This window comes from Amphibalanus amphitrite, unplaced genomic scaffold (genome assembly GCF_019059575.1).
Source record: "Amphibalanus amphitrite isolate SeventyFive unplaced genomic scaffold, NRLGWU_Aamphi_draft 000214F_arrow, whole genome shotgun sequence".
NCBI classification, from domain to species: Eukaryota; Metazoa; Arthropoda; class Thecostraca; order Balanomorpha; family Balanidae; genus Amphibalanus; species Amphibalanus amphitrite.
In genome coordinates, this window is record NW_024881709.1 from 764,747 (window position 1) to 791,490 (window position 26,744).

General features: G+C 48.1%; 2 protein-coding genes across 2 annotated transcripts; one reads left to right on the top strand and one right to left on the bottom strand.

The window, feature by feature from the left end:
- LOC122385328 (transmembrane protease serine 9-like) lies at positions 1-15,905 on the top strand. The gene is made up of 8 exons (XM_043373527.1): positions 1-188; positions 1,225-1,416; positions 5,277-5,400; positions 13,456-13,908; positions 14,293-14,435; positions 14,733-14,870; positions 15,250-15,486; positions 15,726-15,905. Exons 1-8 carry the CDS (start codon positions 12-14, stop codon positions 15,903-15,905), a joined length of 1,644 nt encoding a protein of 547 aa, XP_043229462.1. The 5' UTR covers positions 1-11.
- Positions 15,906-16,300: 395 nt separating this feature from the next.
- Positions 16,301-25,123, bottom strand: LOC122385323 (cytochrome P450 20A1-like). The gene is made up of 10 exons (XM_043373521.1): positions 25,102-25,123; positions 24,441-24,531; positions 23,982-24,031; positions 22,705-23,020; positions 22,184-22,351; positions 21,743-21,883; positions 21,190-21,404; positions 20,655-20,828; positions 20,167-20,262; positions 16,301-17,294 (listed from the first exon to the last, which is right to left on the bottom strand). Exons 2-10 carry the CDS (start codon positions 24,513-24,515, stop codon positions 17,135-17,137), a joined length of 1,395 nt encoding a protein of 464 aa, XP_043229456.1. The 5' UTR covers positions 24,516-24,531; positions 25,102-25,123; the 3' UTR covers positions 16,301-17,134.
- Positions 25,124-26,744: the final 1,621 nt, after the last annotated feature.

A 26,744-nucleotide genomic window follows, 5' to 3' on the forward strand; every position in this document is an offset into this window, starting at 1 on the left:
GGCCTGCCGGGATGCGCTGGTGCGGCAGATGTGTGCCGCTGGTGCTGGTGCTGGTGCTGGTGGTGCCGTCCCTGGCTGCGGCTTCACGCAACACCACCGACTGCGGTACCAGGCGGCAGCTGGTGCAGCCCGATCGTCCGGTGGTGATTACTTCTCCCGGCTACCCGGCCGATCACGCACGCCGACAGGTCAGTCGTGGTGCAGTATTTGTATTTGTATTTGAATTGACAATTAAAACACTCCATATTAAAATGGCTATTCTGAGTGTCGCGTCTGAGTTAAAAGGAAAAACGGGTTAAAATGCACACAACTCACAGCACTCAGTAAACATCGAACCACTCACTCATCCCTAAATACCTACGTTAACACCACTCGGAAACGGAGCGCTGAAAACTTTCCATAGATAGGCTCCTAAAATCACGGGGCAGGCGATTATATAATTGGTTGGGCGATGCTGTAGAGCAGGCGCCGCCTCCCTGCTTCGGTTCTCATGCGTGGGAGAGCCAGATCAATGTCCCGCTGTGTCGAACGTGAGCGGCAGGGAAGAGTTGGCTAGGATTTTTATGGAAGGAAGAGTTGGCTAGGGCAGTGTTTTTAGAGACAGGCACGACATGCGCCGAGCGTTTTGAGTTTTCGCCAACTGATTAAGAGATGCTTCGTTGTGATTGTGAATCCCGTCGTGTTGGGATTATAACTTATAGCTTATATGTTATGGAGTTATCACGTCAGAACGGTTGTGATTAAAATTAAAACTGTTTCAAATGGTGTGAGTGCTCAGATCATGTGCACATTCGTCAGAGCTTACTTACTGATTCAGTCCTCAGTCAGGCTTCACATGCTCATTCCACGTTCAGTGTCCACGACGACAGTGGCGGATCCAGGGGGGGGGGGCAAAATGGGCATTTGCCCCCCCCCCCCCAAACGGCATACTTTTAACATTACGCCTATGGACGATGCATGGAAAGAATCGATAAATTGTTATGGTTTGCCCCCCCCCCCCAAAAAAAAAAAACTCTGAGCTGGATCCGCCTCTGCACGACGATACAATTAAATAGAGAATAGAAAGAGGAGACCGTTGTCCGTTACAGTTGTCTTCCACTAATAAAATGTCGATGCAGTTAGGCAGGCTAACCCGCCAGACAAGGGTGCTTTGCGGGTTGCCTACCCAGCCAGCTCTCGTCGGCGTCGCCAGTGACGTCACTACCTTTCTGACTAATCCAACAGCGTTGCTCGTGGCGGCTGCAGCCGTCCCGACCCAGTGACGTCATCCGGCTGGTGTGCACGGACGTGGACCTGGCCGGATTTCGGCTCGGTGTGCGTGTGGGGGATTATCTGCGCGTGCGCACCTCGGGCCGGAGCCGGCTGATCCAGTACAGAGACCTACTGCACTGCGCCGACGTGCCGCTCACAATACAGGTGATGGGGGGGGGGGGGGGCTCAAAATAAAGGGGACTGATGGGAGGTCATAATAATGGGGATAAGAGAGGGGGAACTTACAATTGAGTGAGGGAGGGGAGGGGGCTCAAGAGCGGGGGGAGGGGGCTCAAAATACCAGGTGAGGGAGGGTCAGGCAGCTCAGGATGCACGTGTATGATGGAAGTGATTAACACAATACAGCTGACGGCAGGCACAGTTGCCGTTCAGCTCATATTGCAGTCAAGGAGCTCCGATCGCTACATCCTTGCAGAATGCAGGTGTACCGTCATTAACCTTCCAGGCGGTGGGGGGGCATTTTTTGCCCCCCCCTTTAGTTTTTTCGTTATATCTCGAGAACCGCTGCGCCGATCGTCACCAAACTTTCAGTACCCTCCCGGGAGTAGCTAGCGCACATGGTGACCAAAAATTTTTCCAAAGGCTATAATAGGTTGGCCGCTAATGACGTCAGAGTGACGTCATTTCTGCCATTTTCGACCCAAAAAAAGGTTTCGCGGGAAGAGCTGTCAGGCCTACAGCTTTAGAGATACAGAAAAATATTTCTAACATAAAAGATGTGAAATTAAGAGGGCTACAAAACTTTTAATTCGATTTTTCGATTTTTTTTGGATTTTGACCCCCAAAAATGAAAAAATAGATTTTTTGAATATAAAAGCCAAAAAATCCAAAAAGTATTTTGAATTTCGAAAACACTGAAATATATGTGATAGTTCCTACCACCTTCTATCTACATACCAAATTTGAGATCGATACCTCTGTTTTTGGCCAAGTTATAGCGAAAAAACTTCAAAATTGATGACGTCAAATTTTCAAACTCAATTTTTAGCAATTCTAGACCTCGTATCGCAAAACAAAGACCACCATTAGACTCCCCGTGACGAGCTGCATCGAATCAATGCCCATTTTATGAAAAATATCAACTTTGAAATTTGACCTTTTTTGACCTGACGTTGACCTGACCTCCACCAAAAAGTGACCTAAACCGTACCTGATGGTCTTATAACCAACACCATTGAGTTGCAAATGAAAAACTGGCCATAAAACATGCGTCGCACAACCTTAGTAAAGTTGGGTTCATGTGGGGACCCTTGGTGACCTTTGGTGACCTGACCTGTGACCTGACCTGGTATGACCAGTGACCTCTAATAGCAACATATGTACTAGACAACTGACGCCTTATCGCTGATTTTCGACAAAATGCGTTTTACTCGGTGTTATAGCGCTTTCCCCAGAAGCCCCGTGAACGGTGAAACATTTTATCTTTGACCTGACCTGTGACGTCATCGGTGACCTCGAGGTCAATGAAATTTGGTTTCCTTCGACAAATTTAACAGGGCTATCGAACGCCGTTTGAATTTTCCGGATCCGTCCAGTAGTTTCGGAGATACGGGGGGGGGCAAAAAAATGCCCCCCCCCACCGAGCGGAAGGTGGCCGGGAGGCCCACCGCCTGCCGGGTTAATGCACATTGCACAAGAAGGTAACTGTACCGTGCATGGGTATTAGTGGCGTAAAGACCAGATTTAAAAATCCTTGCTATATCTTCGGATGCCGTTTATTAAACTTACTTTTATTCGTATAATTATTCGTATTCATCGGAAACGAAAACTTCTCTACGCTACAGCTATTAAATGTTAAATGTGAATATAAATGAATTTCAAGCTGTCATGTCATGTGAGTTGCTGCTGCATTGGTATCGTCTTTCAAGGGGTGGGCGTCATGGCCTTGGGCCTCATGGTATTACCCTGATTAGAGGAAGGGTAATTATTTGGCTCAGTTCTGTTATCCAGATATGTGTCGATCCTGTAGGAACCTACATATTTTGGATACCTGTTATCGTGCAAGGGGCGGTTTTGTTTGTGCTGGAATATGTCTTGTGTCCATATGTTGAGGTCACCCTGCAGATTCGTCCACTCGAGTACCTTCTGTTTATGTAAATTGAACCAGTTGTTTTGTGGAGAAGGATTCCCCGCCGTGCCTGCGATGTCCGCTCGCTGATTGTTGATGACAGTTAGTGGCTGACTCGATGTCTGGTGCTCGTTGGCAGCCCGGAATTCGGTCAGGCTGGACATGGTGTTGACAGTCGCTCCGTCCCAGTGTTTATGATAGGGGTTTTCCGGTGATATCGGTGCAGTGCTCATGTCACTCGCTGCGGAGGTCGGTCGGTCAGCGCGTACCTTCTGGTATGTCTCATGCTTCCATGGAGTAAACACCGAACTTGAACGTCAAAACAAGTGCATATCGAAAGCTATTTGCCCGGGCCGGCACACTAATGCGTTTCGATACTCTAACTCGTTAGCATTGTGTTTCGGTATCGTATATCGAAGGATCGATGGGCGGCTGGTTCTTATTTCTTATTTTTATATTTCGCCCACTGATTAGCTATACCTGCTCGAGAGCTGATGCCACTGAGCCACAAATCACAGGCTTACGTCTGGTAGTGGTACTTGCCATTTTACAACCCGATACGGTCACGTGCCCATGGTATCACCTCTAGCGTCCTCCTCCAAGGCCCCTCGCCGGTCTGCCGTCTGATTGGGAGACATGTGTCTCTGCAGTCACGTGTGACGTGTGCCGACACTCGTCCGAGGCGTCAACAACGCCTAAGACGTCTGCACCCGAGGCATTTGACTGACGTCTGTAAAGTGCCTGGTAAAACCGCGCTATCAATGCAAGTTCTAACCTTTCTGTACACGTGATTAGTGCATGCTGTGTACAAAATAATATATATTTATTTTACTGCATTGTATAAGTTAGGTATAGAATTTTTGCAACTTCGGTAGGCATATTTGATTAGTTAGTCGTATGTAGGTATGTACATGCATACACAACTATTTTTTATCGTCAAGCTTCCTGCCCGTCTACGGGACTAGGAAGTATGAGCCGTTTCACGGTCCGAAAATCGGGCTAGGAAATGGCGGCTGTTGTGTACTGTGTATTATGTGGTTGCCATATACGCTCGACTGCTGTATGATTTGTTACGGTTTTTAGTTGAATGAAGGTGCAGATTTACACAAAGGCTATGGAGCGACGCAATTTGAATTGAGTTGCGGCGGGACACCATTTTGCATAAAAGTTGCCTGGGGCCAGTCTGTGAAATCCGACAAATAAAACCTTACGTTGGTGCCGAGGTTTGCTGCAACAAAACGTCCATGTTATTTATGTGAAGCAGCTTAGATCGACCCTATTGCATGTTCTTCAGGACTCGTGAGGCTAATTCACTATGTAGTCACCAAGAGTAATGTGTGCCGAAAAGTGCAAGCTGCCCTGAATTCAAACCTTAGACGTTTAGGGTTTGAATGAAAATGCCCTTGTAATCAGGGCTGCGGAGTCGGAGTCGGAGTCGGTCGGAGTCGACAGTTGTGACCGGAGTCGGAGTCGGAGTCGGAGTCGATTTTAGAAACCCGAGCCGGAGTCGGAATCGGAGTCACCGAAAATCTGTCGACTCCGCAGCCCTGCTAGGTCTGCGGAGTCGGAGTCGTGAGTTGGAGTCGGTCGGAGTCGACAATTCTGCCCGGAGTCGGAGTCGGAGTCGGAGCTGGTTTTTGAAAGCCTGAGTCGGAGTCGGAGTCGCCGAAAATCCATCGACTCCGCAGCCCTGCTTGTAATAGTGCCGGATGACTGGGCCACAGATCCTCTTAGCATCGTCTCCAAAGATCAAACTAGGAAGTTGCATATTGAACACCTCCCGTAAAATTGTTCCTTCATATGGGCGTCGCCATCTGAGAACGTACATACCTAGGGTATACGTTCTCCAGCTGTGTGCTCTGCTCTGCCGCCAGGGATTTCGGCTGGTTGAGCGGCTAAGTGTGCTGTCCGCTGATAAAATGTGATCTGTCGGCAGGGTAAGCCGGGTGAGCCGGTGTATATTCGGTTCTCCTCCGATGGCCTGTTCCAGAGACGAGGCTTCAGCTGCCAGGCGTCTGTCTCGCAGCGCGGGGGCGGCGATCGCACCACCTGCTGTAGAGGTGGGAAACGCCGCTCCTTCAGATCCCTTATTAATCCGTCGTTTAGATACTTCCTCACTTCCTCTAACTTCACTGGTCTCACTAACTTTGGCACGTAAAGCACTTCGTTTATCAACACCAAGCCAGCGACTTCACCTGAATAAAAAATATAAACACGGACTTGACGTTAAATATACCTATTGAGCAGTCAAATTGCACATTAACCCGCGCCCCGTATACAGCCCTATAGGGCTATCGGCGGACCCTACCACCCGTAGAGGGGGAGGGGGCGTTTCGGCCCCCTAAGATCTCGGAAATTTACCGTCCGATTTTCAAAATTCAAACGGCGTTCGATAGCCCCACCGGAGAACTACCTTGTGACCAAATTTCATTGACCTAGGTCAAACCAATGACGTCACAGGTCAGGTCAAAGGTCGGATTTTCACCGTTCACAGGCATTTCAAGAAATGTGTTGTGAACTCGAGTAAATTGGTAAGTTATTGAAAACCATCGATGGTACATTGTTCGTCAAACACATACTTTGCTATCTGAGCATAGGCGGCGGAACGGGGGGGGGGGGGGCACCGGGGCACCGTGCCCCCCCTTGAATTCTGCAAGGGGGGCACCAATAGCAAGGTGCCCCCCCTTAAATTTGATGCATTAGTACAGGGGCGGATTCGGGAAAACTCCAAGGGGAGCACTGAAAAAAGTTTTTACCATCAATTTACTAAGTTACTAGCTTTGGCAAATTTTACCATCAGCCTACCATCATATTACTACCAGCCTACTATGGTGCTGAATACTATCCTGCCTTGACATGTTGATATTACCATGGTTACGTTTATCAGGGGTGGTTTTGTACCCCAGTTTACAAGGTGGTAACCACCTGAGGCTAGTAGATACCCTCGTAAGCTAATATTCCCTACCATAGTAAAATCAACCTTTCCACGGGCGGATCCAGCAGGTGAATTCGGCGATCAAGTCTCCTCCTTTCCATAGAGGTGTTTGCCAATTTTTGATATGTTGGAAGGAGCGTCATCCAAGGACTAGCTGAGACCCTGAGCAATTAATAGTTTTATGGACGAAAGGCCAGAAATTTCTTGCAACAGTTCCCTGGGTGTGCTTCTGCTGCTATGGTAAGGTATACCATGGCAACACCATGACAACACTACACCCTTACTAACAATCCACGTGCGTCTGACTCTGCTGCAGCGGCGCCGCCATGTCAGTTCCGGCCGCGCGCCGGCGTTGTGAAGGTGCTCCGTGGTTTTAAATATTTGAACGGTGATTGTGTGGGTGGTTAGCGTAGCTGACGGTGGAGGATACTCGGAAATAACAAGTAAGTCGTTGTATCTTCAGCATAATAATACTTATCTCACGAGTGCCATTTCCAGCAAAGATCGCAGCCTTTGTTTCGGTTCATGTTGTTGAATTTCCTTGAGACCCTGTTGGACCGGGTAGGGGGAGGGTGGTGGGGTGGGTATCATTGCGGGCATTTCCCAGCGTCGGAAATCAACGTGTTTTTTTATTTGTTAACCCACGCCTCACTGGGGTATGTGCTCTAACGCGCCCCACAGCACGTTACAGCACGTTACAGTGGGGGGGGGGGGGCTCCTAACTCCGAAACTACTGGGCCGATTGTCAAAATTCAAACGGCCCCTGGTAGCCCTGGAAATATTGTTGAGCGAAGCCTAATGTCATTGACCTCGAGGTCATCGATGACGTCACAGGTCAGGTCATTTTTTTTTGGGGGGGGGCATTTTTTGCATCCATCTTTAGTTTTTTTTTTCGATATATCTCCAGAACCGCTGCGCCGATCTTCACCAAACTTTCAGTACCCTTTTGCACATTGTGACCAAATTTTTTTCCAAAGGCTATGATAAGTTGGCCGCTACGTCGGAGTGACGTCATTTCTGCCATTGTCGACCAAAAAAAAAAGCTTCGCGGGAAGAGCTGTCAGGTCTATAAATTTGATTATGCATAAAAATGTTCAAGACATGAAATGTGTAGAATTACCAGGGCTACTATACTGTTCTCTCGATTTTGTTTTTGAAGTTGACCCCAAAAATAAAAAGAAATAGATATAATAGCCAAAAAATCCCAAAAGTTTTTCGATTTTCGAAACAAACGGAATATATGTAATAGCCACTATGGACTTCTATTCACATTCCAAGTATTAGATCGATAACTCCTTTTTGCCAAGTTATAACAAAAAAAACTGTTCAAAATTAATGACGTCAAATTTTCAAACTCGATTTTGGCAATTCTAGACCACAAAGCGCAAAACAAAGACCACCATTAGACTCGCCGTGACGAGTGGCATCGAATCAATACCAATTTTATGCGAAACTATCAACTTTGACCTGAAATTTGACCTTTTTGACCTGACATTGACCTGACCTCCACCAGAAAGTGACCAAAAAACCGTCCCTGATGGTCTTATAACCAACACCATTGAGGCGAATATGAAAAATTGGCCATAAAACATGCATTGCACAACCCTACTTAGTAAAGATAGGTTCATGTGCTGACCCTTGGTGATCGGACCTGGTATTATCAGTGACCTCCAATAGCAACATATGCTCGTATAATAGGCAACTCACGCCCTATCGCTGATTTTTGACAAAATGCCCTTTGCTCGATGTTGCAGCGCATTCCTTAAAAGACCCGTGAACGGTGAAACATTTTATCTTTGACTTGGCCTGTGATGTCATCGGTGACCCCGAGGTCAATGAAATTGAAGTTCCCTCGACAAATTTAACAAGGCTATCGAACGCCATTTAAATTTTAACGATCCGTCATAGTAGCTTCGGAGATTCGGGGGGGGGGGTCAAAAATCCCCCCCCCCTCCCACCGCGCGGAAGGTAGCCGGGAGGCCCACCGCTTGCCGGGTTAAAACTCAGATCTTGAGAGCGATTACCGTTGTTCAATGCTTTGCATCAAAATCGGCCGAACATGATGTCACTCTGGCGTTATTTCCGGCCGATCTATAGTAGCTACGAAAATTTTATTAGTGCACAAGGTGTCAAATAAATTGATGCAGCCGAAGGTCCTAAAAGCTTTGTTTTGATACGTCCAGCGGTTTTAAAGATATTGCGTAAACACGAGAGGGGCTATGAATAGCCCTCCCCACAGTAGGGTGGGGGTTAACCCTCGCCCGTATTGGTGTTTTTCCAGCCACGAACGTTTAAGGGGGGGTCCGTTGAACCCCCTCCTTGCCGTTTCGCCCCTGATTGAGCTAGAGCTTCGCGGAAAAAACGAGCGTGCTGCCCGTGACGAGAGAAAGCCGATGGTACCCAATTTTATCCTAGGTCGTCGGTCCTAGGTCATCGGTTGACCTTCCAGGTCAGGTCAATGACCCAAAAGTGGGGAAAACTGGGACCTGTTAGAACGTCGTAAAACGTGGCTGCTATTGGGTTTTTTAGGGAACTGATCACGAATATCATGTTAGCTATGATCATAGATGATGTCTTCATGCATTTAGGCCAGGTCGGGTCAGGTCAGGTCAGGTCAACCAGTAAGGGTTTTGCCGGGTATTCGTAGTAGGTGCACTAGGTGGCAACCGCCTCTGACAGCTTCGTAACATGTTACGAAGGCACCAAAACTACTTCGTAAATGTTCATATATGGTTGTTAAATTCGAAATCAGCTAAAAAAACTAGCCTAGAATGATGCTGATAAAACTCGAAAAAGTAAACCGAGGTCATCAAAGGTCAATGAACTGACCTGACCTTCTGGTGACCTTGACATCCACCCTAATGCATGGGAGCAGCATCATATCCCATGTTTGAACGCTTGAAACCACGAAAGGACTGCAAACGCGCGGCAAATGCGAGCCGACATACGCCGAATCGCGATTCCGGCCAAACATGGTCTCGAAAAGTAGGTCACAGGTCAAAGGTCATTAGTCAGGGCCATTACATTTTTTAGGGTAGGTGTAAAATTGATTATAACTCGAGGGTACTGAAAGCTTCGTTGCGGTCGGCCGCTTTTTACGCGAGGTATTCGCGAAAAACCGAGGGGGAGTCCGTTCGACCCCCCCCCCCTATACGGGGGAGGGTTAACAAGCCAAAACGTTGCTAATTTTTATTTTGATCTGACCTGTGACGTCAACGGTGATCTCGAGGTCAATAAAATTAGGTTTTGCTCGACAGTTTTTCCAGGGCTATCAGACGCCGTTTCAGTTTTGACAATCGGCCCAGTAGTTTCGGAGTTGGAGCGGGGGGGGGGGTTCTATAAATAGCCCCCGCCTCCCCCAGTGGAGTGCGTTACAGAACATACCCCAGTGGGGCGCTGGTTAAGAGTAGAATTTTTGAATTATTGCCAACACTCAACACTGCACCTCATGGCAATTAATTCATTATAGGGCATTTTACCTGAACCAGCCTCTGGCCTAATGTCCCAAATTTGCTAAATTCCTCACCCTACAAATCCCCTGTTCTATTAGATGCTGCCATTTTTTTAAAACAACTTATCTTAAATCCTTGTTTCATCAAACTGGGAGCTAGGTCACGGGACACTGCGAGTCAAGGTGGGAGGGGTAGGAGATAGAGTGTCACTGCAGCACACACAATCAATCTTTCCATTGGTTTATCTTATATCAATGCCTGCTCTTTTCCAGAGCTGGCTTTCGAAGTTCGAACCTTCGGTATATGGCTACCAATGCCCTTGGAGAAGGTGTTGCGTGATAAATCGCTGGAAGGGCGACATTCAACGATTGTGTGAAAAGAGACCGATTGCATTGTGATGATAAAGTGAACTGTAATAATTGTTGTTCATGCGCGTTGTTTGGTTATGTGCAGACGTAACTTTGTTTGTGGCCAAATGCTTTTTATGTGTGAAATATTTCATGTAGGTTACTAGGTAGATGCTTTGGAAAAGTGAAGAGCTGCTTTGTCGACTGCTAGGTAGATACTGTCATGCATGCTGTTGTGCATCAGTAAGTGGCTGTCGTAATGATAAACAAATTTGGCATGGATAGGCTAAAGCACAGCATATGAAGCATGCTGGTTGATGACTAGTAAGATCCTGTTAACCGACTGGTAATATCACAATAAATGTCACATAGTAAACTATTGTTTTACGATGGTTGGCCAGCAAAGCAAAGCTGGTATCCAGATGACAAAAGGATGGTTTTACCATGATAAGTCATTAGTAAGCATTACCAGGGAGTAGCTAACGATAGTAAAGTCCTAGTTTCGTGCTAGTATCACGTGGGTTTTTGGGCATGGTATGACGACATATAGTTACCGTGTTAATACCATGGTAATTTTTACTGGCATTGGTATTCACATGGTTTTACATTCATATTAGGCCTAGTATTTGGGTCGTAAGTTAGTTTACCATAGGTAAGAGGCTGTTCAAAATATGACCACCACTCGAAAACTAACTAGGGTGGTATTTTTCTTAGTAGGCGGTACCAGGATAATACTAGCGTTAGTAGAGCTTTGGTTTCTTATTAGTTATGCTTTAGTTTCAAGGTAGTATGATGAAAAAATATTACCGTACTAAGACCATGGTATTTTGATGAGCATTGGTAGTTGCATAGTATTCCTTTGATATTGGGCCTAGTATTTGGATCGTAAACTGGTTTACCATAAGTAAAAGGCTGTTCAAAATATGACCACCACCCAAAAACTAACTAGGGTGGTATTTTTTTCTTTCAGTGAGGGTCATGAATCGAAGTGGTGCCCCTACCTATACCCAAAATTAAAACCTCAACGGATTTCGGCCACTTAATTTTGGTGGTGCCCTATTTTCAGTTTTTTATTTTCTTTATTTTTGGTTAGTCATGTGATGACTGGTGCCCCTGCTAGGCCGCTGGTGCCCCTGGAAAGACTTTGGTACCTACCTACCCTGCCCCCTGACAAGCCTATAGTGGGCCCTGACATGACTTAGGTGCCCATGGGCCCTGACAGGCCCGTGGTGCCCCTGACAGGCCTGTGGTGTCCTTGCTAGACCTGTGGTGTCCCTGGGCCTTGGCAGGTCTGTGGTGCCCCTGGCGAGCCTGTGGTGCCCCTGTTAGAACGCAGGTGCCCTTGACAGGTTTGTGGTGCCCCTGACAATTCTAAAGTGCCAACGACAGGCTTGTGGTGCCCTTGACAGGCCCATGGTGCCCTTGCGAGGCCGGTGGTTTCCCTGCGAAGCCGATAGTGACCCTGGCAGGCCTCTGGTGCCCCTGGCAGGTCTGTGGTGCCCCTGGAAGACCTGTAGTGCTTTTGCTAGGCCGATGGTGCTCCTGACAGGCCTGTGGTGCCACTGACAGGCCCGTGGTGCCCCTGCTAGGCCTGTGGCGCCCCTGTCGGCTGTCAGGCCTGTGGTGCTCCTGGCAGGCATGTGGTGACCCCAGGCCCTAAGTCATGACCCATGTGACATCCCCCCTGGGATTCGCCACTGATTAGTACTGCGATGACTTCTTGGGAATTTGATACATGTAGGATAAATTTAATTTATCAAACGACAATAAGGAAGAGGCAAACACATAGGTACTTGAGGATCAGCTTAAAGTTAACCACACATACGGGGGTGAACTGCCATTTTCGTTTAGTAAAAAACAAAACAAAAAATAAAAAAATCATCGTGCCAGGGCTGTGACGAAAAATAAGTGGCCTAAATCCGATGAGAAAACAGGATTTGGGGGTACCCTAGGTTTGGCTCCTTGAGCTGGTGCCCCCCTTGTCTCAAATCGTTCCGCCGCCTATGTATCTGAGGTCACTGATACCAGGTCAGGTCACATAGGTCAGGTCACTGGGGGGTCACAATAGCCGTTTTCACGACGGGATATCCGGCGAATGCACTTGATTTGACCAAATCTGCACCTAATTTCTTTTACAGCAAATATCTTCATTTTATGAATTTATTTCAGTGTTTTAATCGATGATGCTCTCTGATAAAATGACAAAGCAGGCAAAGCAATTAGTGCAACCCTATAGCTGATAGCTGCTAAGAGACACACTGAACCTGATTTGACCAAATCTGCACCTAATCTGTACCAGATGTGCACCAAATGTGTACCAGATGGCCATCGTGAAAACGGCTAATATGAAAGTGTCGTGTGATACATGTTTTATGGTCCATTTTACATGACAAATGCGATTATGTGGGTCAGGCAGCCTTTAGGTCACGTTTTGGTGAAGGTCAGGTCAAGGTCAGGTCAAATTATGTCAAATTTCAAAAGTTGATATTTTTGCGTAAAAAGGGCATCGATTCGATGCAGCTCGTCACAGGGAGTCTAATGGTGGTCTTTGTTTTGCGCTACGTGGTCTAGCATTGCCAAAAATTGAGTTTGAAAATTTGATGTCATCATTTTTGAACAGCTTTTTGGCTATAACTTAGCCAAAAACGAGATATCGATCTGAAATTTGGTATGAAGATAGAAGACGGTTGTTACTATCACATATCCTCCGTTTTTTAACTCAAAAAACTTTTTGGATTTTTTGGCTTAGGTATATATAAAAAATGTTTTTTTGATTTGGGGGTCAAAACTCAAAAAATTCAAAATCCGAGATAGCAGTTTTGTAGCCCTGTCAATTCTACACCCTTTATGTCTTGACCATTTTTCTGTATCTTCAAAGCTGTAGGCCTGACAGCTCTTCTCGCGAAGGTCTTTTTTTGGTCGAAAATGGCAGAACATGACGTCATTCTGACGTCACTTGTGGCCAACCTATCATAGCCTCAGGAAAAATTTCGGTCAAAATGTGTAAAATTGATACCCGGAGGGGTCATGAAAGTTTGGTGGCGATATCTCCAGCCGTTAAGGAAATATCGACGGAAAAGGACAGGGGGGCCGTTTCGGCCCCCCCCCCCTACGGGGCGCGGGTTAAGGTTAGAATACGTAATACATACGAATGTCTGGTCTAACGTTTTAACTTCAGGAAAGGCGTATTGAAGAAACACCACAGGCGTCTTAGAAAGGCATATAATTTTTGCTACTTTGTATCTTTTTTTATTACTTTGGTTACACCTACGATATGTTTAAGGTTGTGCCATATGCCAAAGCAGTGAGCCACAGCAGTTCAGAATATCGTTCTGTTTTATAAGTCACAACTGAACTAACTCGCTTCATGGCCTACTTCAGAGTGCGGCATATCATTCATCTCGGAGTCGGCTAAGAACGTGACTCGGTGGACCACCGAGTCTCCCACCGTTCTGAGTTCACCAGCACCAGTCATCTCCGAGCTCTCGACAGCCCGAGCCAGTGCACCTGGCTCCGACCGCCCCACCGACCGACCTGCGGCCACGCCGTCCACACCGCCTGTCCACGCGGCCCACCTGTCCACCTGGTACCACGTGACCGACGCCCACCCCACCGGCCGCTCTCCATCGGACCCACTCGGTCCGTCCCAGGCCGGAGCTGAGCAGGGGACGGCTCAGAGCCGGTCCGTGCCGCTGCGGCAGCGGGGGAGGACCGGCCGGCAGCAGCGGTCGGCGCGACTGCCGGCGCGAGCGGCCGACCTCCGGGTGGTCGGAGGAGAGGAGGTGGCGCCCGGAGCCTACCCGTGGGCCGCCTTTCTGGTGCTCACCGTCCAGGGTGAGGCCGCCGCACGGGGCGGGGACGGAGCTCCGACGCGGGGCGGGGAGGGAGCGGGGTGAGGTGTGTGCGGGGTGAGGTCCGGCGAGAGGTCTAGGGTGGGAACTGTGGAGAGGGGAGGGGGACTGGGATATTATTCACAGAACGGCCCGACGGGTGACAAAGTCTTCGGTCGTTACTCGTTTTCACCATCTTTCGGGGTTTCACTAAGTTAACTTGTGAGTTGTAACTGTATTGCTAGTCAGACATTCTTGATGAATTCGAATATGATTGTGTTCTAATAAAAATGAACTCATCACTGACCTGACATACACCAGTCATGACAGAGCAACACACAGCACGCACCCTCTGTCTCAGTGTGAGTATAACTCTGCCCTGTTTCAGGCCAGGCCGGGTTCATCTGCGGGGCGACCGTCATCAGTCGCAGCTACCTGGTGACCGCCGCTCACTGCGTGTACCGCGCCGACGCCGCCACAGTTCTGCTCGGGTACACCTCACTCCGGGAACCCGGCCCGCACAGCGTCCAGGTCAGGTCCGCAGCGGCAAGGGGTCATCATTGGGAGGGCGGCTTGAGTTCAAGGCGAACCGAGCTTCAGTCGTGGCGACGACCTGCAGATGGTAGGTAATGGTGATGGCCTGAAATCCATCTCTGATCAAGTCATGATACTGACCTGAACTCAGCTCATCGACTGAAGAACGGGCAAGAGTCATGTAAGGATTGGGCTGAAAAAATAACCGCATTAAATTAAGCACTGCGCACTGATGACCTGTCTCCCAGCCCCACGACCACCCCGTGTCTCCAGTTTTTATTTTTCTTTGTCTAGGTGCCGGCGGCGGAGGCGGTGGTGCACCCCGGCTGGTCGGCGCGGTTTGTGACACACGACATCGCGCTGCTCCGACTGCAGCGGCCTATTGAGTACAGCGAGGCCGTCCGACCCATCTGCCTGCCCACCCGACAGCAGGTCAAACGATACACGTTCATTTGGGGATTATGGACATATCGAGATCATGCAGAATATACTTCTGTGTGGAAATATACCCGCTTTTTATTTATTTAAAAGTACAGCGCTCGTTTTCAGAGTGACTCTTTGTATTACTTATTTCAGAGTGACTCGTTTTCAGAGTGACTCTTTGTATTACTTAAGTATTACTGATCTTTTCCCTTATGTCGTTCAAGGAGTCTTGTTGTATTTTCCTGTCGTGTCCATAACCCACATTACTCTTGTAATATTCACGCTCGACTTCTCAGTCCACTGCACTGGACGACGATACAGCGGGGTGCGCTAACATCGCCGCCTGTCGGTCAGGTGGCCGAACTAAGCCTCTCCTTCCTTCCCCCAGGTGGCAGAGACGTTTGCCGGCGAGCTGGGCACAGTTCTGGGCTGGGGCGGGGGCGGCGCCACGGACGGCGACTCAAAGGGTCGTCTGAGGGCGGCTCAGGTACCCCTGATGGCCAACTGTCGCTGTCAGCTGGTCTGGCCTGTGGTGGTGACGCCGCTGAAAATGTGCGCCAGCGGCCGACTGGGCACCTCCTCCTGCGGGGTGAGTTGGGCGCGGCAGCTCCGAGGTTGGAAAATTGTGTAATGAGGCACATAGGACAGATTGAGGGATAGATGCTGATAGGACAGTCTTTGTCCAATCTTGCATTCGATTCATTGATTTCCCTAATAGATGATAGAGGGTGACGAGCCTGGCATCAGTGATTACAGTCCGATCCTCGTTCCATGCATTGCTTGGCGTTCCCTCATCTGCAGCACCGCTTATTTTCTCTCCTCTGACCAAGCCCCGGCCGTCTCTGACCTCACACCCTCCCGCAGGGCGACTCTGGCGGCGCGCTGCAGGTGACCTCGGGTCAAGGTCACGTCGTGCTGGTGGGCGTGGTCAGCTGGGGGTCAGCGTTCGGCTGTGACCGGGGCCGTCCGAGCGGCTACACACGCGTGACGCCCTACCTCGACTGGATCGAGGCGCAGTCCGGAGTCGCCATACAGCCGAACTGAGTTTCACGCAAGAGTCGACTCTCCAGGACTATAGAGAGCAGTCCGGAGTCGCCGTGCAGCCATACTGAGTTCAAGTTAACGCACCGCAAACTGACTCTACAGGACTACAGAGAGCAATCTGCATACAGTCGTACTCAGTTTCGCGCTTCGAGTCCTGGAACACAAGGCTGTCGGCCATCAGAGAATTATCTAGGGGCGTGGTTCGCGAGCGCAGGACCTGGGAAAACTGTAATGTCTACCAATTCCCGGTTCTGACCAGACTGTAGGGCCAGCGAAGGAGCAGCGAAGAAGCTGCATTGCCCCAATGTCAGTTACCTACTTGCGTGGCCTTTTGTGCGAATGTTATTGTGCAGTGCCTGCGCGAAGAAAGCATTTTTGTTTTTAAACACGCATAAAACTCACAGCACTTTATTTTAAATGTTCGTCACAAAAATATGCAATATGTTACAAACCAGGCTTATAAAAGCATAACTGCAACTAACTGGAGCGTTTCAAACGCATGATCACTAAGCCATAAGCAACGCATCTTTAGGGTGCAGGCTACACAGCAAAAATAAACGCAAACCAACAACAAACGTGGAAAAATAGAAGACCTTCAAAGCTCTCCTTCAGCACTGCGCTCTATCTGGCTTGGAACACAAACGCAGCACATTTTAGGGACCCTGTGATCGTGCCGGTTTTATGTTCTCTCCCCACAGGCTGTCCTCCCAGCAGGGAAGCACGCACAGGTACCCACGACCGGCCCGGCACCGAACCCAGTCAGTGCGGTCTGTATCAGTCTCAGTCCCAGTCCCAGTCAACCCATTACACTGCTTCCCCACACCCCGCCCCGACAGGTCCAGTCCCAGCTCACTGCAAGTAGCCAATCCAGTCATGGAGTCATCAGTCTCGCTCACTTTAAGACTCCAATTCAGTGGGGCCATCAGAGACCTGCGCGGTCCGCCAGCTCGGCCGTCCCGATCAGCCAGTTCGTTCGCCGTGCAGTACTAATGTCTGTACTCTACCTTCCCACGATTCATACGACCGACGTGCCCCTCACACGGCTACCGTAACGCGGCGACGGATCAGAAACGCGTCACAATGACATGATTCCGCGGTTCGGGAACTGACTGATGACGTCACAGTACCTCTCAGTGGTGTGACGTCACTCGGCGGCGGCGCGGGGGCTGACGGCCACCCAAACGTCCTCCCGTGGTGTGGTGACGTCACAGTACCTCTGCAGTATGACGTCACTGGGCGGCGGCGCGGGGGCTGACGGCCACCCACACGTCCTCCCGGGGTGTGGTGACCAGCGTGATGAGCTGCTCGTCACTCTGGTCCGGCAGCAGCTCCAGCTGGGTGGACGGCAGCAGCTGCCGCAGCACCTCCGTCGCCAGATCTTCATACGTGCTGCAACAGTTCAGGAGAAAACCTGTTACTGAGGAAATTGGTAAACAAACGCCAGAAGAAACTCCTTATAGTCACGACGCAATATTGTCTTATGGCGAATATGGTGCGAATACATTACAAACCGACACACTACACACATTGCCCCAACAGACGGTAAATAACTTTTGAAAATACCAATTTCCAATTTTAGTGTTTTCTGGACCAAAATTTTGCGAGGAATCCGATGGTGTGGTCCCCGAAATCTGAAAAATTTCCATTTTGGAGATAGTACCTATTTTTGGAAAAATAAATATTCGTCAGGCTTAATAGTCAAATAAATTGGAAATATAATGAGTTAATTTTTGTAACAACACTAGAATGTGTCGAACATGAATTAGAGATATATTTTAGCTGAGATGATACTATATCTGCGCATACATGTACATGAACTAGTACATTAACCCTCGCCGGCCGAGAAGGGGTGGTGCGGGTGCCGCCTAATAGGGCTTTTCGCGATAGCTTACAACTCGCTTAGGGTAGACAGCTGAAACTTGGCATGCCTAATCTTTTATTCAAGCTGGATCTTTTGACCTCAACTGCGTTTTCAGGTCAGGTCAGGTCACTGACCTATGACGTCATAAATGAGCCTCTGCGAGGTCCTCAGATGTTGCAACTTTGCAACGCCCTCAGTGCCAGAGGAACTTTCACAGGAAGATGAAACTTTCAGGACGTAGTATCCTTCAGAGGTCTCACAACTTGTATATCTCGGATTTAACCTAAATGTCACATGAGGTCAGGTCGGTCACGTGACCTCACCATTATAAGTCAATGGGGGAAATACGAAAACTGTTATTTTGGCGCCGGAAATGATCTAAAACTGTCCCAAGCACATGAAATCGTGGTTTCATGTACTCTTTGTAAGGTCCGATCATGAAGCCACGATTTCATGTGCTTGGGATAGTTTTAGATCATTACGGCGCCAAAATAACAGTTTTCGTATTTCCCCCATTGACTTATAATGGTGAGGTTACGTGACCGACCTGACCTCATGTGACATTTAGGTTAAATCCGAGATATACAAGTTGTGAGACCTCTGAAGGATACTACGTCCTGAAAGTTTCATCTTCGTTCCTCTGGCACTGAGGGCGTTGCAAAGTTGCAACATCTGAGGACCTCGCAGAGGCTCATTTATGACGTCATAGGTCAGTGACCTGACCTGACCTGAAAACGCAGTTGAGGTCAAAAGATCCATCTTGAATAAAAGATTAGGTATGCCAAGTTTCAGCTGTCTACCCTAAGCGAGTTTTAAGCTATCACGAAAAGCCCTATTAGGCGGCACCCGCCCCACCCCTTCTGGGCCGACGAGGGTTAATGTACTAGTTCATGTACATGTATGCGCAGATATAGTATCATCTCAGCTAAAATATATCTCTGATTCATGTTCGACACATTCTAGTGTTGTTACAAAAATTAACTCATTATATTTCCAATTTATTTGACTATTAACCCGCGCCCGGCTGGGGGTCCTGGATTTCCACGCCCTGCTGGGGGGGGGGGGGTGTTTGAACACCCCCCCCCCTTCTAACTCGGCTCCTGGGCCACGTAGCGATACGCGGAAAGCGGCGTTCGAAAGAGCGTCAAAAATAAAGAGGAAATCACTTCGGTCAATTTTTTGGTCAGGTCAAAGGTCAGGTCACCAGAGGTCATTGAAGGCAAAATTTCGCCGATTTCCAGGTCGAATGTCGACAATTTCCAAGAAGCCAACGCATAACTCGGGAACCAATAGAGCTACAGCGCCGCGGAAAAGCGCATTCGATAGCCCTATTAACGCCCTTTCTGAGTAATTTTCTCAGATTTGACCTAACGTCAACGGTTTTGCCTGCAGGGGGCAAAAACTGCAAAAATAGCCGATTTTTTCGGAAACAGTTTTTCTGCAATAACTTTTGACCCAAGCCTTGTACGAGCTTACTTTTACCAGCATCGTGTTCCTCTCGTCAAGACGCATCGAATGAACTATAACTTGACCTTGAAAGGTCAACTTGAAAATTTGACCTCAGGTCAAGGTCATGACCTGACCGGAAAGGGTCATGTTGCATATCAGTCGATCCGTATCGTCGAGCTGAACACATCTAAGGCGTTTTCATCGCTCTAGCATGCCTCTATCAAAAGTTATTTGCGAAAAACTGTTAGATACCATTCGTGACCTAAGATGACCTCAGGGCATAAACAGGGGTCACGGACACCATTTTCATGTGCAGTGTGTCTAAACCACTTGTAATTCAGTGTTTGGGAGTGTTTATAATGTCTTTCGTCCAAAAGAGGCGCATTTCAATTTTCTCCCATTGACTTATAATGGGGAGGTCGCAAAATTGACCTGACCTTAGGTCATCGATATAAAAATTCTGAGATATACATTTTGTACATGCTATTGCTCTTAGCAATCGCTGAAAGTTTCAAAGCGATCGGTCACTCGGTGTAGCTATGACAGACATTGAAACTTTTTATGAGGTGAGGTCACTTCAAGTGACCTGGTGACCTGACCTTGAATGACCTTGGTCTGAAATTTTTACAACATGTGTAGAATTGATGTATGATAAGGTGTACCAAAAACGGCGGCGCTCCGCGCCGCCGTTTTTGAGATATTCGCGAAAAACCACAAGGGGGGGTGTTCAAACACCCCCCCCCCCAGCAGGGCGCGGGTTAAGCCTGACGAATATTTATTTTTCAAAAAATAGGTGCTATCTCCAAAATGGAAATTTTTCAGATTTCGGGGACCACACCATCGGATTCCTCGCAAAATTTTGGTCCAGAAAACACTAAAATTGGAAATTGGTATTTTCAAAAGTTATTTACCGTCTGTTGGGGCAATGTGTACAGAGTACTTGCGTCTCACCTGATAACACAGTCGATGTCGTCATTTTTGGAGAGGAATGGCAGCGGGTTCATCTCGAGCGCCGGTGTGTCACCCTTAAACCGAGCGGGGTCAAACCTGCCGGAAGGTCACAGAAGGGTGGCAAATGGGGAAGGGCAGAGTGAGCATATGAAGATAAACTTACAACAACAAGGTCTAAGTAATATACCAATATACCCGATAGAGCCGCAGAGGTTACCGTACACAATGACGCAAGCTTGTGACTACCGGTCACGATGGCTACGTCTGCAAGTGTTATGCATTAAAGCGTGTGACACTCCATATTAATGACCAAATGTAAAATATAAAAAAATGAAACCATGTCGTCTGTGAGCGTAATTTGATCTAAGATACATAACCTCAGCGCGTATATTACCATTCCGCTAAATAAAACCATCGTCTTCCAAGCCACCCGACTGCCCCCCCCCCCCCCCCCGCCGACCCTTCCTCCTCCCTGCCGCATCGCTCACTTGTTGGGCTGTTTCCAGCCGTCTCCAGTGTGCGAGACACAGTAGGCGCTGATGATCGGGGTGTGCGCCGGGAGAGTGTGTCCCTCCACAGCCGCCGGAGTACCGTAGCAGCGAGCCGTCAGAGGCACCACAGAGCCGAGGCGCCACGACTCGCGGAGCACGCGGCCCACCAGGCTGAGAAAACGGGAGAACGGGAGGGGTCATACGTGGCAGTTCTGGGAAAAGCAGTGGAAATGCAAAACATTACGCGCAGCCAGACTATCCACACGACAATGCGTCCGTCATATGTGTGACCCGAGATACACGAAAGAGGAGCTTTCCAATGTGAAGGCAAGAAACACCTCGACATAATTTCAACAAAACCAGTAAACGACAACATTTTGGAAATGAATCTGATGATCCTATTCCTCGTAAATAAATTCCTGTCCTGCGGCCTGCCTGCACTAGGACAAAAATGCCAGCGCAGGTATTCCTCAACCCTCGCTCCCGCCCCCCGCAGCCTCAGCTCGGGAGTGCCGCGTCACTCATCACTCACCCGTCATCGGTTCTCTCTCCCGTCAGCTGAGCCACCACGTCATCCTGCACCGTCTGGTGGCGCGCCAGCTGCTGCAGCGTCCAGCACAGGCCGCTCGAGAGCGTCTCGCAGAAGAACAGGAACAGGGCCAGCAGGTCACTGACCGGAGCGTCCGAGTCACCGGCGGCGCCGCGGCCGGCCTGCGTGGACAGCGACACCCACTCCACGAGGGAGACCTGCCCGCGGGCCGGGGAGCCGTCACTGGGCGGGAGGGATAACCGCTACGGTAGATACAGTTCTCAGCGTTCTACTGACACATGAATCGGCACCTATAGTTCCTACACAGCTGCCAGTATTGTCACTAACTGCCCCGCTCACATAACAGCGGTTAGTACTAACTGTCCATACTTCACGACTTTTGTTTGTTTATTGAGGCTTTATCGCGTGCCAAATGCTAATGCCATTTTGCGCCCATCATACTTCACAACTCGAGCAGTCCAACTGCCATACCATTAATACCCTTGTCACTACAGAGCCCTGATCCGGCATCCCTTCCCGCACCCTCCGCTCTCACCGTCGATTTGTTCTCCTTGCGGTGTTTGCGCACGATGGCGCCGGCCACGTCGCGCAGAGCGGCCGCCGCCTCTCTCATGTGATCCTGTTGGCTCTCGTACAGCTGACGGCCGCACGCCTCGCTCGTCACCTCAGCCGTCACCTGATTGGCGCAGAGCACGGTGACGTCACCGATGGTCGGCGTTTAATTAGTGCAAATTGCGATGATGCAGAACAAGATGGCAATGGTGGGTTATTTACATCGTTGAGATATAGAAAATTTTAATAAGTAAGGGCAGAATATGCACAATCTTGGAGAGTTGGTGGCTGTTTTCTACACAACTCATACCTACAATAATCAACAGATAAGATGCCACAAGGCACAACCGTGACGTATATCGACATAAAACCTATATTCCCTTCCAATCCCCATCTGTCACATAATGTGCGAGCTCGTACGTACAATCTCATACTCCTGTGCGAAGTTGAGCATGCTCTGTTCGTCGTCCATATGGTGTCCGAAGCAGCAGCGGGCCATGACGTGCAGAGCCAGAGCCGTGGTGTACTGCTGGAGTGAGATGTGCTCTCCGGTCGACAGGGAGCGCAGCTTCTCCGATACCCGGCCGGCCGCCTGGTGTGGCGCAGGGGCGCGTCAGTGGAGCTCGACAAGGCCGCCTGGTTTGAGGATGACTGGCATAAAGGGACAGGCAGGATGACAGTGGCATAGAGAAAACTGATAAAAAGCTTTGTGGAGTCTCGTTGGTACACACTTGAATATTAGGGATTACGTGGCTCAATTGGTCACATTATTATCCATAAAACTCAAACTCTGATTCGAAACTCAATTGTTTTTCTGCAAAACTCAAATACTTATTCAAAATCGCACCAAACAAGTCCAATTTGCGTTCGTTTCACCACTCATCCTCATTCCTACATTAACCCCTCCCCTCCCTGGACACCCCCCCCCCTCCCCCCTGCCCTCACCTCCGCGGCGGCCTCTCGGTAGACGGCGCGGCACTCTTCGCTGAAACCCTGCTGGTAGAGCCGCCAGCGGCGGGCCGTCTCAGCGGCGTCTGCCCAGACGATACTCTCCCGGCCCAGCAGCGGCCGCAGGAACTCGAGGTACATGTCTGGCCGCTGGGCGGCGCCACTGTGCTGCTCCAGTAGCGCCGCCGAGCCAAAACTGATGACCAGCTGCGACCCGAGGTGGAACGAGACCAGCGGTCCGTACTGGGCATGCAGCTCGCGCAGGTACTCGCCCAGACCGCCGGCCAGCTCCAGGTCCGTCAGGTTACCATCGCTGGTGGAGGGACATAGTGTTACCATCGCTGGTGGAGGGACATCGAGTGTTACCACCGCTGCGTGCCGCGTGGAGGGACATCGAGTGTTACCATCGCTGGTGGAGGGATATCGATTGTTACCATCGCTGGTGGAGGGACATAGAGTGTTACCATCGCTGGTGGAGGGGCATAGTGTTACCATCGCTGGTGGAGGGACATTGAGTGTTACCATTCCTGGTGGGGGGACATCGAGTGTTACCACTTACCATCACTGGTGGAGGGACATAGAGTATTACCATCGCTGGTGGAGGGGCATAGTGTTACCATCGCTGGTGGAGGGAGATAGAGTGTTACCATCGCTGGTGGAGGGATATCGAGTGTTACCATCGCTGGTGGAAGGACATAGTGTAACCATCACTGGTGGAGGGATATCGAGTGTTACCATCGCTGGTGGAGGGATATCGAGTGTTACCATCGCTGGTGGAGGGACATAGAGTGTTACATGTAGAGTGTTCTTGGTGGAGGGAGGGACATAGAAGAGTGTTACCATCGCTGGTGGAGGGACATAGAGTGTTACCATCGCTGGTGGAAGGAACAGCTGGTGTTACCATCGCTGATAGGAAAGCAGATAAGTAATTAACATTGCTGGTGAGTGGTATAAGAACACTCAGACACTAAACAGGGGTTTAGACATTGCTAAAAAGAAGGAATGTGGTGTTTTTAACATCCAAAGAGAAAAACTACCATCTGAAAAGAGACAACTCCATGAAACATATGGGGTGTGAACATCATTGACAAAAAAGAAATGAAGCGTTTTGACTAAATCAAAAGAAACATGAACAGGGATGGGTGTAGGCCATAGACTACTTAGACATGGGAAAGCTGACAGGTTAACCATTAATAAGTCAGCAACTCCTTTGTCTCCACTCTGAGGTATCATGACTAGGAAGCTGTTCATTGGTCTCAAGAGTTGAAACTTGCCTGGAACTTGATGGAGGAGGCCCTGGCACTGTAGTATCCCGAGTGGCACTCTGGAAAAAATCAGCACTTTCTCAGAAAAAAACAAACAGTGGTACCATTTGAAAGCATGAGTCCTGGACTCCTGATACAGTACAATTGCTTATGAGGTAGGGTGCTTTATACTGATATTTTTTCACATAATAATCACTCGAACTGCACAACAAAAGTGCATTGCACTTTTATTCACTGCACAAGAGGTTCCAGTTTCAGAAGGGGTACCTTTAGTCTAAATTTGTTACCTTTAAACTTAACCCATGCTTAAGTACCTAAAAGGTCATGTGGTATGGATAATTTCTCTTCACCCTTGACTGAATAGTTTTGGACAACTACCTAAGAGTTCCTCAATCCTCACTGCCCACAAATTGGACTCTGTATTACAATTGTCATGATTGTGATGGCCATTAACAAGAATGCACTTACTGGGTAAATATATAAAATTACAAACAGAAGAAAAGTTATAAACACAACTGCAAAGATCACCAATGCAATCAGCATCTTTCCTTGCAAGTATCTGAAAAAACAGGCACAAATCAGCAGGCTATAAAGAATAAACATAACAGTCAGCCAGTAAGACATCAAATTAGGACAAGAGTAGCACTGCTGCTGAACACCACAACTGTTATAGGCAGAGTTGGAATTCCAAAAAACTCATCAACATTGCATTGCAATATTGATTATTGATATAATTGGCATGTAACAAAATTGCAGTGGAATCAGAAATCAGAATCACAGTGAATCAAGTTTTGACAGACTTAAGGACCGGCTTAAATAAAAATGCAACATTAAAATGCAAAATCTTAAAACCAAAATTGGTGGGTAGATAAGTACCTATCATGAGAGACATCAGACACCTTCAACAAATCAAATGTTCAAAAAGGTGTGGCATATGACACATGACATTTACCGACATGAAAGCCACGGGCAAAGCAAAATCATGAAATGCAAGCATTCACCACTATTAAACGGTATGATTAAATATTAATTTCATTCCTTAGGTACTGGTACTAAGAACTGCAACTATCAACTGTAGGGGCACAGGTGAAATAAATAAGCCTGAAAAGTGGGTACCAAAATAATATACCTGTTGTTGCTTGGGGATACTGCTGGTGTTTTGGGTTAGGGCGTGTAGCAGCAATTGTTGCTCTTGCGTCCAACAATAATATCCCTATAGAATCGACCAAGGCTTTGGGCCTGTTCCAGCGCCTCCAGAAACCTCCAGAAACCTCCAGAAAGCTCTAGAATCCTCCAGAGAGCGTTCCAGCGCCTCCAGAAAGCTCCAGAAAGCTCTCGCCAAAGCTCCAGAAACCTCCAGTAGCCTCCAGAGAGTTGGGAGGTCCAAATTTCTCTGGAGGCTCTGGTCTACAATTATGGCGCACATGTGACAATCACGAATGTAAACAAAGGACTTTTGACTGATTATTTTACAACTTGAATGAAAAGAAAATTACATTGCTATAATTTTGTTAATCTTTCGTAATAAAATTGAAAACAAATTTTGCGTTTCAAGAGAGATCAATCGTCATTCTTTTGGTAGGGGAAGCCGGGGGAAGCCCGGCATAGTAAGCTCTTTTTCATTTTTATTACATACCATACGTGCTGTATAAAATGTCGATATCCTGTTAGCTAGCTAAGTTCATTGGCCGTGTTTTCCCAAAAATTCGGTTTCGTAGAATAAGTATAAGGTTGAGAAAATCGAATTTTAAAAGTGTTGATTTTTCTGGGGTAAGCCCGGCATAGGGGTAACGCCGGCCACCTCCCCAGCGCTTTACAACGAGTTGATGAAACCATTATGTGTCTTCCAAATATTAACGGAAAATGAAATATTAAGGTACTGGTTAGCTCTGGACAGCTTAGAGTTTATGTAACTACTGGTATTTTAGCTAGCGTCTACCACATATACAGTACAGGTCGATGAAAGTCGTGATGCAAAATTGACAAAAAATGTGCATTTAAAAATTCCTTAAAATTTATTTTTCTTTTTACCTTAATGCATCATATTGCATATCATTCGACTCGGCTGATGAAGAAGAACACAACGACACCATTGTTGAAGCTCTAGCTTTATTGTCTGTCGCGTTATCTGCAAAAACGTAGTTTGACCCTAGTTGACCTTAAGTGACATGACTGGCTTTGTCTATGATAACATGTTTATTTTCGAAATTTATCTTTGATCTAGGTGTAAACCAAACCTGCTCAGTACCTATTATCTCATGGAAAACAGTGGTTTAGTGGCATTGCTCTCGGTTGGGGGTAAGCTTGGCCACTCGCCCGGGGTTACCCCAATGTGCTAATTTTTATTTTAGAACAGCGATATTCGAAAAAATGTCATACTTAGGCCAGCCTGCCTCGTCACCCCTCACTACAAACACTTAAACGGTCCTTGCATAACATTCGTATAAATATTAGTACTGTATGGTATAACATTAACAGTGAAACGTATCTCACTTTTTAGCTAAAAACCCTTAAAATATCATTTTTGCACTATAACTTTAACAATATGCAATTTTTGTTAGCCTAAACTTTTTTGCTGGCGTTACCTTAGCTGCCACGCTGAAAGGACAAACAGTTGAGCATTTTATTGTGAATAATTTAGCCGGAAACGGGGTGGCCGGGCTTCCCCCGCGCCCGGGCTTCCCCCGGCTTCCCCTATATGTGATGCCAATCTCCAGAAATCTCCAGATTGCGTTCCAGCGCCTCCAGTGAAACCTCTGGTAGAGCCTCCAG

Coding starts and splice junctions, on each gene's coding strand:
- LOC122385328 (XM_043373527.1), top strand. CDS start 12: ATGCGCTGGTGCGGCAGATGTGTGCCGCTGGTGCTGGTGCTGGTGCTG. Junction 13,909..14,292: donor TCTGGTGCTCACCGTCCAGG/GTGAGGCCGCCG, acceptor GCCCTGTTTCAG/GCCAGGCCGGGTTCATCTGC. Junction 14,871..15,249: donor GCCTGCCCACCCGACAGCAG/GTCAAACGATAC, acceptor TCCTTCCCCCAG/GTGGCAGAGACGTTTGCCGG.
- LOC122385323 (XM_043373521.1), bottom strand. CDS start 24,515: ATGCTGATTGCATTGGTGATCTTTGCAGTTGTGTTTATAACTTTTCTT. Junction 21,405..21,742: donor GCAAGGAGAACAAATCGACG/GTGAGAGCGGAG, acceptor GCCCGCGGGCAG/GTCTCCCTCGTGGAGTGGGT. Junction 17,295..20,166: donor GACATCGACTGTGTTATCAG/GTGAGACGCAAG, acceptor GAACTGTTGCAG/CACGTATGAAGATCTGGCGA.